The sequence below is a fragment of the Pseudonaja textilis genome, chromosome 3 (assembly GCF_049901715.1).
Source record: "Pseudonaja textilis isolate UNSWEBS1 chromosome 3, rPseTex1.2, whole genome shotgun sequence".
Lineage (NCBI taxonomy): Eukaryota > Metazoa > Chordata > Lepidosauria > Squamata > Elapidae > Pseudonaja > Pseudonaja textilis.
In genome coordinates, this window is record NC_141992.1 from 88,538,909 (window position 1) to 88,555,968 (window position 17,060).

Here is a 17,060-nt window from a genome sequence, read left to right on the forward strand (position 1 = left end):
TTAAAATCTAATAAGGACATTTTTAATAACATTCCTTTTCAGTTACCTTATGTATCAATATTTACATTGTTCATGATTAACTAAATATGCATAATGCATACATATTTAAAATTGATTATTTTATATTTTTAATTACTTGTATATTAATAAAAAAAAATTCTTCAAATTTTTATTTATTCATCTTTTCTTTTTCATACAATTAGCAGAAATTTCAGAACTTTATACCATCTAATTACAATTTTCATAAAATGTCATATTATATATAGTTGAGGCCCACCTGCTTCTTAATTTGAAAGTTATTTTGAATGTTTTGAACATTTTTTCTTTAATTCGCATGTTTTGTAATTATAATTGACACGTATATTACCAATGAATATATATTGTAGCATAATGGTTATTGATCTCATTGTTCATTAATTAATATCTTTTGCACTGGTATATGGACAAAAGGCAACAGGCATCAGTTCTCTTCCTTTCGGCAATGCTTTGATTTCTTGAGATTGCACTTTTTATGAGGACATCAACCAACTTTGTCTCTAAGAAAAATTCAAAATTATTTATCAAATATGCCAGAGTAGAACAAACAACCCCAATAGTTTACTTATCCTCTATCTCTTCTGCTATGTGACCAGTAACTCTTTCTCTACGCTCTCTTCCATTCTTGTGGTTACCCCTCTGAGAAACTGTAAGAACAAAAGACAAAAGGAACCGGCTAACACTCATGTATTCCCAATTCCTGGCATAGAGGTTTACCACCAGGCAAAGCTGACTTAAAATAAATGGGATAGGAATTATTTCTTTTCCTTCCTTGGACCTGTGCCTTGCATTCTCCTGTACATTGAGTGGAGCGTCAGAAAGGGGCACCATCTGGGGATGGTTCATACATCACACTTAAGTCATTGGCAAGCTTAGTTGCCAGACCAGTTAGGAGATAGAGGAGAAGGATTGCCTTGTAAAAAATTCAAGCCATGGGAATATCAATCTTTCAGTGTCCTGGAAGACATAGAAGACCGAGAAATCAGTATTTCCACTGCAAAAGGCTGCCAAGATTGAAAACAAGCGGCTACGAGTAGAAACATGAACTGATTTGTACTTGATTTCAGCTTGGAGTTGGCCTTGGATCTGAAATTGTGAATATGCATAGAGCTTAGGTATAGTGTCAGAGACACAAAGAGCTTACTGGAAAGTACAAATGGAAAAAGTAAGCAGTGAGCTGCTTCATAATGCTAGTTGTTCACCTCTTCACCTCAGTATTTATAGTAGCCTGAATCTAGAACCATTTATAAGTATTCAGACTTAACTAATTCATGTAAGAGAGAAGTACAGAAATACAGCATTCTGGCAAATAACAGAATAGAATTCACAGGATGGCTTATTTATTGCTGCATTATATAAGAAAGCAGAAGGTTATATGGGGAACAATACAAGATGAGTTGGTAACTTCTGGATTTGGCACACATGGTTTTTATTAAGAAAAAAAGTTATTCTCCTAGTTCTCTATATGATAAATCCCATTGTGGAATCTTAGTTTCTAATTTGGCACACTATGTCTGGTGTTTTCTTCCCATTCTCACCCTTTGGTTTAGCGGTTAAGGCACCAGGCTAAAATGTGGGAGACTGTGAGTTCAAATTCCACCTTAGCCATGAAATCCAGCTGTGTGACTTTGGACCAGTCACTCTCTCTCAGTCCAACCCACCTCACAAGGTTGCAGTTGTGGGGAAAATAGGAAGAGGAAGATATTTGCCGTCTTGAGTTGTTTGTATAAATAATAAAGGCAAGTTACAAATAAGCAAATAAACAAATCATATGTTTTCTGTCAACTGACCTGTATGCTTTCAATTGGCTTTTAGATGAGTGTTAGTAAAATTTTTATCTTTCTGGATCATAAAAAGAGAGCATTTTGCTTGTCCTTTATAAAACAAGTAAAGCAATGTCATTTCAGCTTTTCTTTTTTAATCCAAAAATCAATTGTGTGTTAGGATATGAAGAAGAATAAATGTTAAATTAACATGGCGATATAAGAAAAACAGAAATATTAAGCTTTTAAAAATAACTTTTAAACAGTTGAGAATGTCTTAAATAACATGCCAAAATTGAGTGACCATTTTGCTAGAATTTATCAGCAAAACAATTTAGCAAGTAATGTGGACGTAATTGTTGGGATAAGAGTATGTTAAAATCAAATTATTGTAGCTTTGAGGAATATAATTGAGAGAGTAACTAGTAACCATCCAAAGAAAACCATTATAGGAATAAATGAATCTTGCTGTCTTAAATCAACATGATTTTAGAATTAAATATATTGTATTTTTCCAATATAAATATAACATATTTGAGTATCTATGTTCTGTAAAGATAACTACACGTGAAATTAGCAATACCATGTTTCCCATGTTTTGATTTAAATTCCATTTTTAGTCATTGTTAAGCCAAGAAATATAAAAAGCTGATTTTCATTAGGCTTTTAAGTTTCTTGAGTAAGTGAAAAGTTAATTGACAATTTTAAAAAATATATAAATAAAACTGCTTTGTTTAAAGACTTTATTAAAATTTAACTAATAAAGCACCGGGTATGAATATTACGTTGTATTAGGCAGGATAATTGTTATCTAATGTGGCAACATACATTCAAAAGATAGGAATTTATTTTTGAACAAAGAAATGCACTGTTTAAGTGTACTAAAATATATTTCTATATTTTATTTGTTAAACTATATTATTCAATGCCAAGTTTAGAATATGCTTGTAACTTGTTTTTGGCCTTTTGGCCATAAATAAAATGGATTGATATAATATTGCTATTGATTTCATAAATATTCTTCAAGTTACTTATTCGTAGTTTTACATAAAATTTCTGAAATGACTTAAATACAATATTTGTGGAAAGCTAAATGCCAAGGGATAAGGAAACTGTTTCAGCATGATATCAAAGTTATTTTTCAGATCATTCACTTATATTATATGAATTTAATGAATAAACAGAATAAGGATAGAGCTTGAATTATGATCATGGTTGGGATAGTAATTTTTGTCACTAAATGATGTGATCATAAAGCGTGATAACGTGTGAACACACTACTTAGTGACAGCAATCCTGGTAGTCCTAGTGGCTACCATAATTCTAGACATGTGTGTTGTTAAGATGGGAATTGAAGGAAATCCAAGGTAAGGAGTGCGGGGCTGCTATGGGGATTAGGAAGTAACCCTGGTAGGCCGGGCGCAGGCTTCATGTGAATTAAGGGATACTGCTGTAAGATGCAAGCTGGACTTTGTGCAGATTCAGGAAGGCTAGGGAAGACCGTACAGCATATGTGTGTACATGTGTGCACTCACAGGGAGGCTGAGAAAGAATACACTGCAGCTCAGAGGCTTTTGGACATACTTTGGTTCTGGAGCTGCAAAAGCATCTGAACCTCAATGCAAAGCCACAGCCACTCTTAAAGCCTCAGATGGCCCATCCCAACCGCATGGCACAAAGGGGCTTTTTTAGTGAACTGCAAGATCCCTTGGGTGTTGCAAGGCAGCATGAAGACCAGCCCTAACCCAACCCATCAGCATGACACAAAGGGACTTCTTAGCATGCCACAGTTCTAGGGTTGCAAAAGCTCCTGAGCTGCAGTGCAATGTGAAGCCCTTTGTACCATGAAGCCCAGTTCTAGCTTAGTGTAGCAGCAAGGTGCAAAGAGACTTCTGCCATCCCTGGAAGCTTCAGCCACCCCAGTCTAGCCCATAGTTGCCCTTGTTACCATGCAATCTGAGTCCCCTGCTGTCCTGTGCCCTAGTTGACATTTGCCATTTTCTTCTTCTCACTGGTAACAGGCATTCCTGGCCTGGCCATTAGTGAGGCAGCCGCTGACCTCATGAGGCCATTTTCCTCAGGTCTTGCAAACCACTGTGTGCAACCGGACAAACAAAGCCTCATAAGGCCAACAACTGCTTTGCGAAGGGCCAGACTGGACATGCTAGGTCAGCAGCAGGAGAAGGGAGATGGTAAATGTCAGCTAGGGCAGCAGGAGTTGCAGAGTGGGGGTGGGGGGAAAGGACATAGATGGTGAGAGATAGGTGGGTGAGGGAAGTTGGAGCACTCCTGTGGTTGTAAGTGCAAGTGGACTGTCATTTTGATCACGGGACTGTGCAACAGCCATAACTTCAGGAACCAGTTATAAATCCTTTCATTCATCCCCATCCTAACTTTGAATCGGTGCTGAATGTATGGTCATAAGTCTAGGATTATGTATAAGTGATCTTTGAAAATATAAAAGCTAACAAATTTTCAAGCGTAGATAGTATTTTTTTTTCTAATATCTTGCTCATCATATATACAATATGTGTACATAAGTATTATTAAAGATTTAAGCAAATCTAATTTGGAGTCACATTAAAAATAAATTGATGCATATTAATTATTTGTTGATAGAAAACAAATGTCCTGTGGTTTTTTTTAGTGTACTCCTGCGATAGATGTTAACTGTTGAGAAATAATGTCTCTTAATAAATTTCATGCTTTTATGGGCATTGGTGGAATTGTATATCTTAAGCATTAGGAAATTGGATTCCTTCTGAATTTCTGCAGCTCTAATTTAAAAAATACGTGTCATTTGTGATGTTTCTTCTATTGTTCCCTAGTTCTGCTCCATCAAACAATCACATTGGTTCCCTATTTGCATCTTCTCAGCTATTTCTTTTGAGGTTATAGCACAAGTGAAAATGCTGACAAGATAGCGTATGCACTGTCAAGCCATAAAGTATCTAAGATTAGTTTTCAGCTTGCTGGTATTTCAAGTTGGGGAAAGTTAGAAAAAAAATTTCCCCAGACAAAATATAATGCAATTGTAAAATACATTGAGTAATGAATACAATGTTTTGAATAACTTTAATATCAACCATAAGAGTCCTTATATTTTATGCTAATATCATTTCCCCCAAAAGCTATTTTACATATCTAGCAAGAATTTCCTTTTTAGCTTTTTAAAAATACAACATTACATATTTTATTTTAACCCAATCATGTATCGGATTTATTAACACAGTGCATGTTTATTTTTGTTTCTTTCTTGTCATGAATGTATTCATCTATTTGGGAGGAGATTATTTATTATTTATTTATTTGTCAATAAACGGAAATAGAAATGTAATAATTTGAAATAGGGAATCTTGATGGGTACCAGATATAATATACTGGCAATTTACCAATTTACTTTGCAATTGAAATTGCAAAGACATTTACAAATTGATAGTTTTGAAAAAAATTGTGCCTTTCAATACGAAGTATCATATACAGGATTCTTCCCACTGCAATGTATTTTCTCATTTTCACATGTACAGAAATAATTTTCATGCATGAAAAAAATAAAAGAATGTGTTATGTAGAGCACTTGCTGCACATCAGTTATCTCCAGGAAAATGTCATCATTTAATGTACGTTTTTCTTTTTTAAAAAATAATTTGTATTACAGATTTTAAGTCTTGAGATATGATAGAACCTACAAACTTGAAGGTCTCTACTGTTGATACTGTGACAATACTAGATATTGTCTAATAATGTAAGAGGTGGTTGTATAGGAGGGTTTTTTCTAAAATCTACCACCATTTCTACGGTTTTGAGTGTATTTAGTTCAAGATTATTCTGGTTGCATCACAAGGCTAGTTGTTCAGCTTCCGGTCTGTATGCAGAATCATCTGTATACGGACATTACAGAATGTCTGAAGGGTGGGGGCAGGTGGTTGAGTGGGACTTTGGCAACATTCGCTATATAAGATGCACAGACATTTCCACTTTTTTGGGAATGAGGAGTGTCTTATACACCAAAAAATATGTTAATATCAAGTAGGTGAGATAAAATACCAAAATAGGAAGGAGTTTCTAAAATAAAAGTGTAACATAAGCTATTCTAACAATATATATTATTAAATTGTGTACTCTAAATCTAAAATACTACAGTCTGTGAAGTAAAATGCACATTACGTGATGTGAATAATGTCTGCCTACAGACATTACAGAAGTTGGTATGCTACAAAACAAAACATTTAAACTTTCCCCCATCATCCATCCACCCCTATTTGAACCAACAGGGATTTTTGAAAATTAAAAAGGATTTAAAAAAGACTGAGATGGAGTGACATTATACATCGTAAGATAATAATAACAGGTAACAAATACTAAAACCTGAGTTTGTTTTGGGCAAGTTTTATCTTTATTAATATATATTTAAAACACTTATATGGTTCTATATACTTGTGTCAAAAGAAATTTGCATCTATGTTTAGTGAAAGACTAATATATGACTTTTTCAAAAGAAATTTACTCCTTTTCAGGTATTTATTTGTTCCACTCTTGAAAAAACTAGAAAGATAGCAAAGATCAGGAAAATACCTGAAATCTTAAATGCAATAATTATTATTAGAAGGACATACTATAATAAACAAATAAATGTCTGAGTTTTTAGATTTATGACAGTGATTATATTTCTAGGTTATTGTTCAGAAGAGGAGTAGTACAATCTAGAAGTCTAGCATTTAATAAAAGGTAGTTCAGTTTAGATGAAATTATCTATGCTTAACTGTGCTCCATTCTTATTTTAAATAGCTGTGACTAATCAGTAGGCATGAGATCCATGACTAACCCATTTCCTGGGTAGAGTTGCTAAGGGTTTAATATCTAATCTCCTGTCTCTTTGCATGTAAAAATCACTAGAAAGCATTGTATTTAATGGCTTAAGAACCATGATTAGAATAGTGACTATTAGATAAATTGTATGGGAAAGTAATTGGAAATGCATCCAAAGGAATACACATTATGGAGAATTGCAAGCAATTCATTTGCAGAAACATTAAATTATCTCTATAGCAAGAAAACAGCAATTAAAACAGCAAGCAGCAAAGGGGATGGTAATGGCACTCTGTAAAATTGGAGCTATTCTACAGAGGTAACAAAACAAAAATTAATCAGAAATGGGCAGCTTAACTAAGAAATTATGACATCTTTGGCTGACTGGAGCATAACTGTCAAGCTTGGGCTGTTTGGTGGTCAATAGTGACATTCCATGTGTCAGTGAACAGAGTATCTTGATACAGTAACCCTCAGTTCACACATTACTGAAGCTCCAACTGTCGAACATTTAAGTCCCTTGGTAGTACTGTAGCCTCCAATTTTTCCTAACTGGCTCATGTTTCATTTTTTGGCAATTTGCCCTTATGATATCCCTCAGGGGCTTTCAGACTTCCTTCTTTTCCATATTTAATCCTGTTATATTAATCTGAATGAGAGTGTATTATGCTGTTCAAAATTGTAATCTCTTGTTTTATGGGTTTTTTTTAAAAAAAGCATTTTCTCTGCTCCTAATTTAGGCCGGAAATTCATAACACAAATGATTTGCTTAATTCTAAAATGGAAGCTGATTTCTCTGAAACAACTTTGGCTTGTTGATTGCATTCATATTTAAGAAATAAAAGCCTCTGAAAACAAGAGGTAGGAATAGCTGACAGAAAGTACCTGAGCTTTCTTGGCCACTCCCAGTTCAGGTGGCCTGTGTCCCATCCCTTTTTGGAAATGGCACTGCTCTTTGCTGAAGACAACAAAGTATTACTTTTATCCATAATCTTTCCTTTTATAGTATCATCTTATAGATCCAGAACTTGATTTGTTTATTCCTTGCTTATTATTTTGGTTTATATGTCTGAGCTATCACACTTTACCCCTAACACTTGATAATCTTATAGCTGTGTAATGGAGTGGTACTTCCTTAACTGTTGCATGTCATTCAGTCACATTTTTGTAAGATGGGCAGACTTATTATTATGATATATTAATAAAAGTAACTTTGCTTGCTGGGGTGATCCACTTACAGGAAATGTACTTTCTCTACATTAAAAAAGCAAGGCATTCAATCCCAGAAATTGGAATTTCTGGTTACTTTACTTTATTTCTGTACACATAGAAGAACATTAGAAGCCAATAAAATGATTGGTGCGATGTATATTGGTGACACCAACACAGTTCCTACAAATGGAATCATATTAAAAAGGATGCTTTGAAATCTTTGAAATTTTAAGTGAAACATTCTTTTAAGGATTTACACAGGTTCACTGTGTGTATGTAAGTATGTATATTTAATTTTGAATTGTTGACTTACATTTGCCTTTTATCTGCAGTATAGAAAGATATGGCCCATTTCATCCTCTCTTCACCCCTGGGTCTCTATAAGGACTACGTTAAAATCATTGCTTATTTATTTATATTTATCCCACCTTTATAGATTAGTCCTCCACTTACAATCACAATTGGTACAGAAAAATTGGTTGTTAAGTGAAGAAGTAATTAAGTGAAGCATTACGTGGCCACATCCAATTTTACAATCTTTCTTTTACAACCTTTTAAAGTGAGACACCAACTGACCATGATTTACAACCTCCTGCCAGCTTTCCCATTGACTTTGCTTGTCAAAAGACAACTGTGAAGGTTGTATATGGTGATTACTTAACTCCTGGACACTGCAGATATCATAAACATGCCTAATACTTCTCCCTCCTCCTATTTTCCCCACAACAACAATCCTTTGAGGTGGGCTGGGCTAAGGCTGGCTCAAAGTCATCCAGCTGGCTTTCATGCCTAAGGCAGGAATGAATTCACAGTCTCTTGATTTCAAGCCTGGTGCCTTAACATAAACTAAACTGGCTCTAAGCTAATGCTTAGCTGCATTAGACCCGTGGGATACCTCTAAGGGCCGCATAGCTTTGCAAAAGATATTTCCACTGAAATATATTAGCCAGTCAGAGAAATCATACCTTGAGAAATCATAGTTAGGTGCCTTGCTTTTCAGTGTCAAGACACGACATACAAGCAGCTCAACCCATCAACTGAAGTTAAGGAGCCTTTGCAAAATGGTACTTCTTCACATAAGCCTAATATGTGTATGCATATGCCTACACACATACTTTCTTTTCCAAACTATCCTAGCTATTGATATTATTGTGCACATCACACTCGGGAGGAGTGTTATAGAACCCTCTGTTATTTTTTTCTTTTTGAGTCATGCTCCTGACAGGCCCTATGGTAGGCTACCTAAGGGATCTTCGACAACTGAATTGTGAGTTGCCAATGCATTAGGCAGGAAATGCTATGTTTAGTTGGTTTTGTGCAATTGCAGAATGTCAGACACTTGTTGTATGGATAGATTGGCTCTTTTGTTCATTAATATGACCCTAGCTTGTACAGTAATGTATACAGGTGTTTTCTTTTGTGTCAGCCACTATCTAATGATAAGAAAAATTACATTCTGGTGCTTATATATCTTCATCCTCTGCCATGTTTGCTATAAAATATGCTTATGCAGAATTCTCACTGCTGTGTAAACAAAGATTCCGTACTTGATGCCAGGTTTGTGTTTCTGAGCTCATTGCGGTCAGAATGCTGTAATAAATGTACATTATTATAGCATCAGGAAATACATAGTTAATAAGCAGAGATTTACAAAGAGAAAGCAGAGCAGTAGATTATATTCTGGCTATTGTGAGCATACAGTGCCTTCTGAGAATTAGAATCTGTTTCATGTGAAATTCATCTGTTGGCTGCATCTGGCTTTCTTTTGCAATCGGTTTGTCCTCAGAAACACATTGTTGTTAATCTCCCTCATAGTTCAAATAGCTCTCTTAATAATATGAGCTAGGCTAACACTTAAGAAGTTCAGGGTATTATGTGCAAGATGTATTCCTTGTACCCTTAGTGAATTGTAAAACAGACTGAGGCTCCTGGGATAATTGTTAGTAGAGACTTAACTCCTCATTAAATAAAAGTAAGACTCCTGTTTAGCATTTTATTCAGGGAAGATTTTAAAGTAGTGCCAGCTTGGACCCATTTGTTTGTTTTAATAGCATTTTCTCTCTGGGATATTATCCTTGGCTTAATGTTTGTTCTCTGTACCTGGGCCACTTCTGCCATACCTTCCCCTGCATAGCAAGCACTGCAGCTGGTGTTGTTATCTCAGAGGTTATTCTGGCCTCAAACCAAACCAAGATTCTCTTTCTTCCATTTACTAAAAAGACTATTGTTTCGTTAAGAAGGGAGTGGGGTGCACAATCTTGGGGTGGTTATAGCTGCCTGGGAAGGGTTGGAGACCACTATGGATAAGACATGCATGTATATGCAAAACTCATCTGATGAGTTGGAAGCTTCTGAGGAGAATGGTGCTTTGTTGTTTGTGGGAAGTTTAATCCAATTTTAGTCATAACATTGTAGTTATTAGCTATGTATGTGCATTTCATTTTATGCGCATCCTTTATGTTGCAAATGTGCCCCTTAGTAGATATAGTTTATGATGAAGATATGTAAGTACTATTATTGTTGCTGACATGATCAATACAATGTTTTCTTTCTTTTCTTTCTTATAACATTACACTTTTGCTGTGTCTCCTTTGAATTCTAGTTAACTGCTTGTATTCATGGGTCAGCTGCATTGCTATATCCAATGTACTGGCAGCATATATACATCCCGGTACTCCCACCACATCTCCTGGATTATTGCTGGTAAGAGGCTAAATATGTATTATTCTTTACCTCTCTAATAATTAAGAAAGACAATATGTTGTTGCTGTTTAATTAAATAAATAGGATCATTTGAAGATTAAATCCAGTTGTAATAGTACAGTCTCAAACTGAAAACATGCCATATTTGGCACTGCTTTATAAAGATAAAAATATTTGAAACTGTATTTCTGCAGGATTAAAATATGAAACATGACTTATATGACTTATTTTTTACATCACTAAGTTTTAGAAGTTGATGAATTACTGACATGAGACAAAATCCAAAATTTCCTATTATCTTTCTTTTTATATATTTTCCAAATGGATACAGAGGTATCAATATGATTCAGAATGTTTCTCTGTTGAGGGAAGGTATTCAAAAGCTCCTGTACAGACCCACTGAGATCTATTAAATGTCATTGTTACTACTTATGTTTATTAATATTATTACACTTATTTGCCACCTGTTTCTCCATGGGGCTACTCTAGGTGACTTACAACAATAAAAAAATGAAAAAATAAAATAAAAGGAAAGTTTAAACAAAGCAAAAATAAATAATAGAACAATAAAATAAACAAAAAGGAAACTAAGAAAATACATTAATATGACTACCATAGTAAAAAAAAGGGGGGTGGGGATGAATGAGGAGCAGAGAGTGGGAGGGGATCTTCATGATCATAGTTTATCTAGATTTAATATAGGTAATATACTTGTCCCAGTCAAGAAAGCAATGATTTAATGGGCTTAAAAATAATTGAAATCAAAGGGTAGAGAGAGAATCTCAAAATAACATACGTGAAAGAAGGAGTATCCCCCTTCCAAGATGAAATAATTTTATTCATTGCTACAGTGTACTGGCAGCACATATACATCCTGGTGCAAAAGTATACATAGCAAAAGTTGAAGATGTCAGAAGAGTTGAAATGTTTTCTAATATTAGAACCAATATCCAATCATATAGCATTATTTCATGGGTATAATGAGGGGAAACCAGTGATGCTCAGGCCAGAGTAAATTTTATGTAAATATAGACTTTCAGGGCCAGAAAAAGAATGGCCAAAAGTCTGTTGACCTGAAAAGATGTGCGGCCTTGTGGAAAGGCCTAAAATGTAAACCTAGATTTATAGACAGCTTGATTTCTCTCGTTTATCCAGAGTAAAGCAACTTATCAGGTTGTCTCATGAATTTGAAGGTTCTGCTTAATTGCTGCCTGGAGAATTAAAATTTATTTTGAAACCAAAAGTACCAAATCATCTGATAGATTTTAGATTTGCTTGATTTTTAAACAAAAAAACCCCCAAACAATCCTATTAACTTCTTGATGTAGTTTCTTACCTATAACACTAATTTATGTTGAAGCATCTGTTTTTAAGAATTCTATTTACATTCTTACAGGATTACAGAATTCTACTTAAATCTATATAATGATTTCTTACGAAATTCTCCTTGTTTTTATTGTAGAACAAACATTTTTCACAATAAACCCATAATAATTTTCTAGTTCATACTTTATGTAAGAAACCAATTATTTTAAGAAAATGATGGACTAGATTAAAATATATATTTCATAAGTTGATAAGTGATTGCCAGAAGAAAAACATGCATGTATATTAATTGTCATTCTTTTTTCTCTTTTTAAGTGCTTGACACTTTCTTTAACGATATAAACTACTAATCAGAAACGGATTATGCCAAGCTTTCCCCAGTATTACTTTTCTATGAAATATGAAGAAAAAACTGATTCATGTCAAGCATTGTTTTTAAATAAAAACCTGCATTTTGATTTTAATGCAAGATAATATGTCACTTTACTTTGGACACATTTAAAATAGTATCCAGTGGTTTTAAAATAAATGCTATGTTACTAAATTAATTAATAGAAGAAAAGTAATTTGCACATTCAAAAGAGTTAATGGAGTAATATAAATAATAAAAATTTAATTAGAATTAAATGAAAAAAGTCTCACCAAATTAATATATAAACACAACTATTTCAAAGGTGTATAATGGCAGACAACATATATCCACAATCCACTACTGTAAATGGGATATAGATGTTAATTTTGGAACCCAGGCCAGAAAATGCAGATTTTCTGATAACATAATAGATTTGAAATATGGTTTATATTACTAAGAAGTACATCCTTAATGCAAAGCAGTTAATACAACTCATAGTGACAATCCTATTGATATGATCCTCAAATATGTTGATAATAGAGCAAAACCAGACTGTATGGTTTAATATTCAAATTTCTGAGAAGCACCCCCCACAGTAATATATTTGGTACACATCACTTAGTAAAGATTCCCCGAGATAGCCAATATATGTGAAGCAATTTTTATTGAAGTAGTATCAAACATATTTTAAGATTAATCTAATTATACAGTATTTAAACTGCCCTTAAATTGACTTATCAAGGCAGGACACTGAAGATGAATATTCCAAAGGTTGCATAAATAACTAATACCAATTTATTTTACTTCATATAAACTATGTATTAGTTTATGAACTGTATTTTATTGGAGTGTTTGCTTTGCAAATAGAAGAGTTCTAATAAGACTTTAGCTATGGAGAAGGAGAAAGATGTAATTTTAGGGTGCAGGGCTAATTTTTCTCTACTATTCCTTGCTCTACGACTTTGTGGATTTGGAAGAGTCTTCAACTACCTTCACGAGCCTCTTAGGAGGCTACAGTGAAAAAGAAGAATGTGCAGAAATCATATTTCTATTCTTGGATGGGAGAATTTCATGAATGCAGTTTTGCTCAGTATGTTTCAGAAAAGAGTTTTTGGCATCTTTTCTATTGTAAATTTGTATTCTTTCCAAGAACCTAAAAATCTCATTCTTCTTAACACTAATTTAATGTCAGTGTACATAAATACTACTCCTAACATTTGTAGTAAATTGTAAAGCAATATAATAATCTGCTGTCGTCGGCATGAGGGTGGGGGAGTTGGTTTTTTATTTTTGTTTTGTTTTTTTGTTTTCCCAAATGATGTTCTATTGTACTTTACTAATTTATTTGATTCTTTTTATTAGTTTTTTATTGTTTTTATTTTTATTTTTTGTTTTAAATATGGTTTTACATTGTGTAAGCCGCCTCGAGTCGCCGTGGGAGAATAGGTGACAATATCAAATGAATAAATAAATATATAAAATACAGAGTTATTTGTATATCTTTCATCTGTATTCTGTGTCATACGTTATATATTGTTACTTCAGTTTATATGTGTATGAAAAGGAGGCTGATTTATCTAGAGAAAAGTATCATAGCTAGGAACCTCCAGTCCAAATTCACAGCTGTAATCATAAGTCTAATGCCTACAACTTTTTATTATATTATTTTCAATTTTATACTGAAGTCACATTTGGAAATTACATGTGTAAAGTGCAAACATAGTTCTGTACTTATTGGCAAACTGAGACTGAATTGTTTTTTTATGGAAAAAAATCAATGCTTTTTATCGATTGGGGTTTTGGGATTTTGTTTGTTTGTTTGGGTGAACTCTGCATTTATAATTTCCAAAGCCCTGCGGGCCATAAAAATAAGGGGGTTGAAAAGTAAGTGGTTTATGGGCTGGTCATTCTGTTCAACCCCCTTGCTGAATAAAATCCCTAATTTTAACTTCATAGGTTCCAATTCACAAGGTAGGAAATATCATTGGATGGGGGTAAAATAGTATTGATCAATGTGTTAGGTACCATTTTGAATAATAGAATATGTAGCATAATATTAGTCTGGCAGTCATAACATTACATATAGGTTCTGTATATCTCTGTTGTATTTACTATAAAAATATGTATTAGAAAAGAATGAAAGAAAGTTTATTGCCATATTTGTGGGAAAGATATATAACAATTAATTAGTCTGGTTTTATCTGCTTTAACCAAGAACCCTCTGCTGGCTTGTGATACTGTATCATCGTGTCTCAAGTGAATCTGGTGTTAGGTCATCTGTGCCTATGATGCATGTCATGAATGAGGGACATAAATTAGTCCCAGTACACGTTCCCTATGTTGCAAATCATTCCCTTGTTGAGTCCTTCTTATGACCCTTGTATTTTTCTGGCCACATGCATCTGAGCAGAAAAGACTATGCCATGACAGATAATCAATACCATCAAAATGGGCACCTCTTTGGTAAAATTCAGGGCAAGCTTTAGGAGATACAATTAAAAAACAAACAGATAAACATTTTAAGAACATCCTGGGAATGCTTCCAACTTATTTCAGATCATTTTCTTTGACTATCCTATGTTATGCATAAATGCGAGCATGCAAAAAAAATATTTTCATGAGGGGCAAAGTTTTTAAGGGATATTGAATTTTTTTATCAGATACTATAACTAAAAGAAAAAAATATAAAGTTTAAGCATACATAGTTATTGTGGCTATTGGCTGAATTACCTGAGTATTTAGCACTGGCTGCATTTTTATCCCATTGGGAGATAGTGATTAAATAGAATCAAACTGAGAAATAGAACCAGATTTGATAAAACTTTGGCCAAAATGTTAGACACTGGCAAAAAGCTAAAAAAGAAAGTGATATAATGCTGTGTTTTTCTAAAAATCACAGCAAGTAAAAGAATACTATGTACTAAGTCTACAAATATACTGTTGTTATATTTTGTAAATCACAGTTGCATTTTAAGTCACTCTTACTCGTTTAATATACATCAAGACTTCATATTTTTCCCTGCTGTGTATTGATCAATTCTAATCCTTTTATAATCACTTTTTGATCAAGTCTAATCCTTTTATAATCCCTTTCCTTTCCTTTCCTTTCCTTTCCTTTCCTTTCCTTTCCTTTCCTTTCCTTTCCTTTCCTTTCCTTTCCTTTCCTTCCCTTCCCTTCCCTTCCCTTCCCTTCCCTTCCCTTCCTTCTAATATTACTAGTAGATATAAAATAATAGAAGCTTTGTATCTTAGGAAGGTCATGTGAAGACCTTTCATTTTTCCCATTTTGTCAAATTTTTATAGTATTAATGCAAATGATCTGGTCTTTTAAATTGTACAGGTGAAACTCGAAAAATTAGAATATCATGCAAAAGTTCATTTATTTCAGTAATGCAACTTAAAAGGTGAAGCTAATATATGAGATAGACTCATTACATGCAAAGCAAGCTGTGATTTGTCATAATTGAGATGATTATGGCTTACAGCTCATGAAAACCCCAAATTCACAATCTCACAAAATTAGAATATTGTGAAAAGGTTCAATATTCTAGGCTCAAAGTGTCCCACTCTAATCAGCTAATTAAGCCATAACACCTGCAAAGGGTTCCTGAGCCTTTAAATGGTTTCTCAGTCTGGTTCAGTAGGAATCACAATCATGGCAAAGACTGCTGACCTGACAGTTGTGCAGAAAACCATCATTGACACCCTCCATAAGGAGGGAAAGCCTCAAAAAGTAATTGCAAAAGAAGTTGGATGTTCCCAAAGTGCTGTATCAAAGCACATTAATAGAAAGTTATGTGGAAGGGAAAAGTGTGGAAGAAAAAGGTGCACAAGCAGCAGGGATGACCGCAGCCTGGAGAGGATTGTCAGGAAAAGGTCATTCAAAAGTGTTGGGGACTTTCCCAAGGAGTGGACTGAGGCTGGAGTCAGTGCATCAAGAGCCACCACACACAGACGGATCCTGGACATGGGCTTCAAATGTCATATTCCTCTTCTCAAGGCACTTCTGATCAACAAATAACATCAGAAACGTCTTCCCTGAGCAAAAGAAAAACAGAACTGGTCTGTTGCTCAGTGGTCCAAAGTCCTCTTTTCTGATGAGAGCAACTTTTGCCTCTCATTTGGAAACCAAGGACCCAGAGTCTGGAGGAAGAATGGAAAGACGCACACTGCAAGATGCTTGAAGTCCAGTGTGAAGTTTCCGCAGTCTGTGTTGATTTGAGGAACCATGTCATCTGCTGGTGTTGGTCCACTGTGCTTTATTAAGTCCAGGGTCAATGCAGACGTCTACCAGGAGATTTTGGAGCACTTCATGCTTCCTTCTGCAGACGAGCTTTATGGGGATGCTGACTTCATTTTCCAGCAGGACTTGGCACCTGCCCACACTGCCCAAAGCACCAAAACCTGGTTAAATGACTGTGGGATTACTGTGCTTTATTGGCCAGCAAACTCACCTGACCTGAACCCCATAGAGAATCTATGGGGCATTGCCAAGAGAAAGATGAGAGATGTGAGACTGAACAGTGCAGAAGAGCTGAAGGCCGCTATTGAAGCATCCTGGTCTTCCTGGGCTGCTTCAGCAGTGCCACAGGCTGATAGTTTCCATGCCACACCTCATTGAGGAAGTAATTGCTGCAAAAGGGGCCCAAACCAAGTACTGAGTACATATGCATGCTTATACTTTTCAGAGGTACAATTTTGTTCCATGTACAATCCTTGTTTTATTGATTGCATGTAATATGCTAATTTTGTGAGATTGTGGATTTGGGGTTTTCATGAGCTATAATCCATAATCATCTCAATTATGACAAATCACGGCTTGAACTATCTTGCTTTGCATGTAATGAGTCTATCTCATA

The 17,060-nt window shown here is 34.5% G+C and overlaps 1 protein-coding gene across 3 annotated transcripts in view; it reads left to right on the forward strand.

Annotated features, from left to right (window-relative positions):
- Positions 1–17,060, forward strand: part of DENND1B (DENN domain containing 1B) — a 214,343-nt gene that overhangs the window by 128,431 nt on the left and 68,852 nt on the right. For all 3 annotated transcript variants that reach the window (XM_087930332.1, XM_026700460.2, XM_087930333.1), the window contains one exon: positions 10,423–10,523. In XM_087930332.1, coding sequence (XP_087786458.1) covers positions 10,423–10,523 — 101 coding nt within the window. The remainder of the gene's footprint in view (positions 1–10,422; positions 10,524–17,060) is intronic.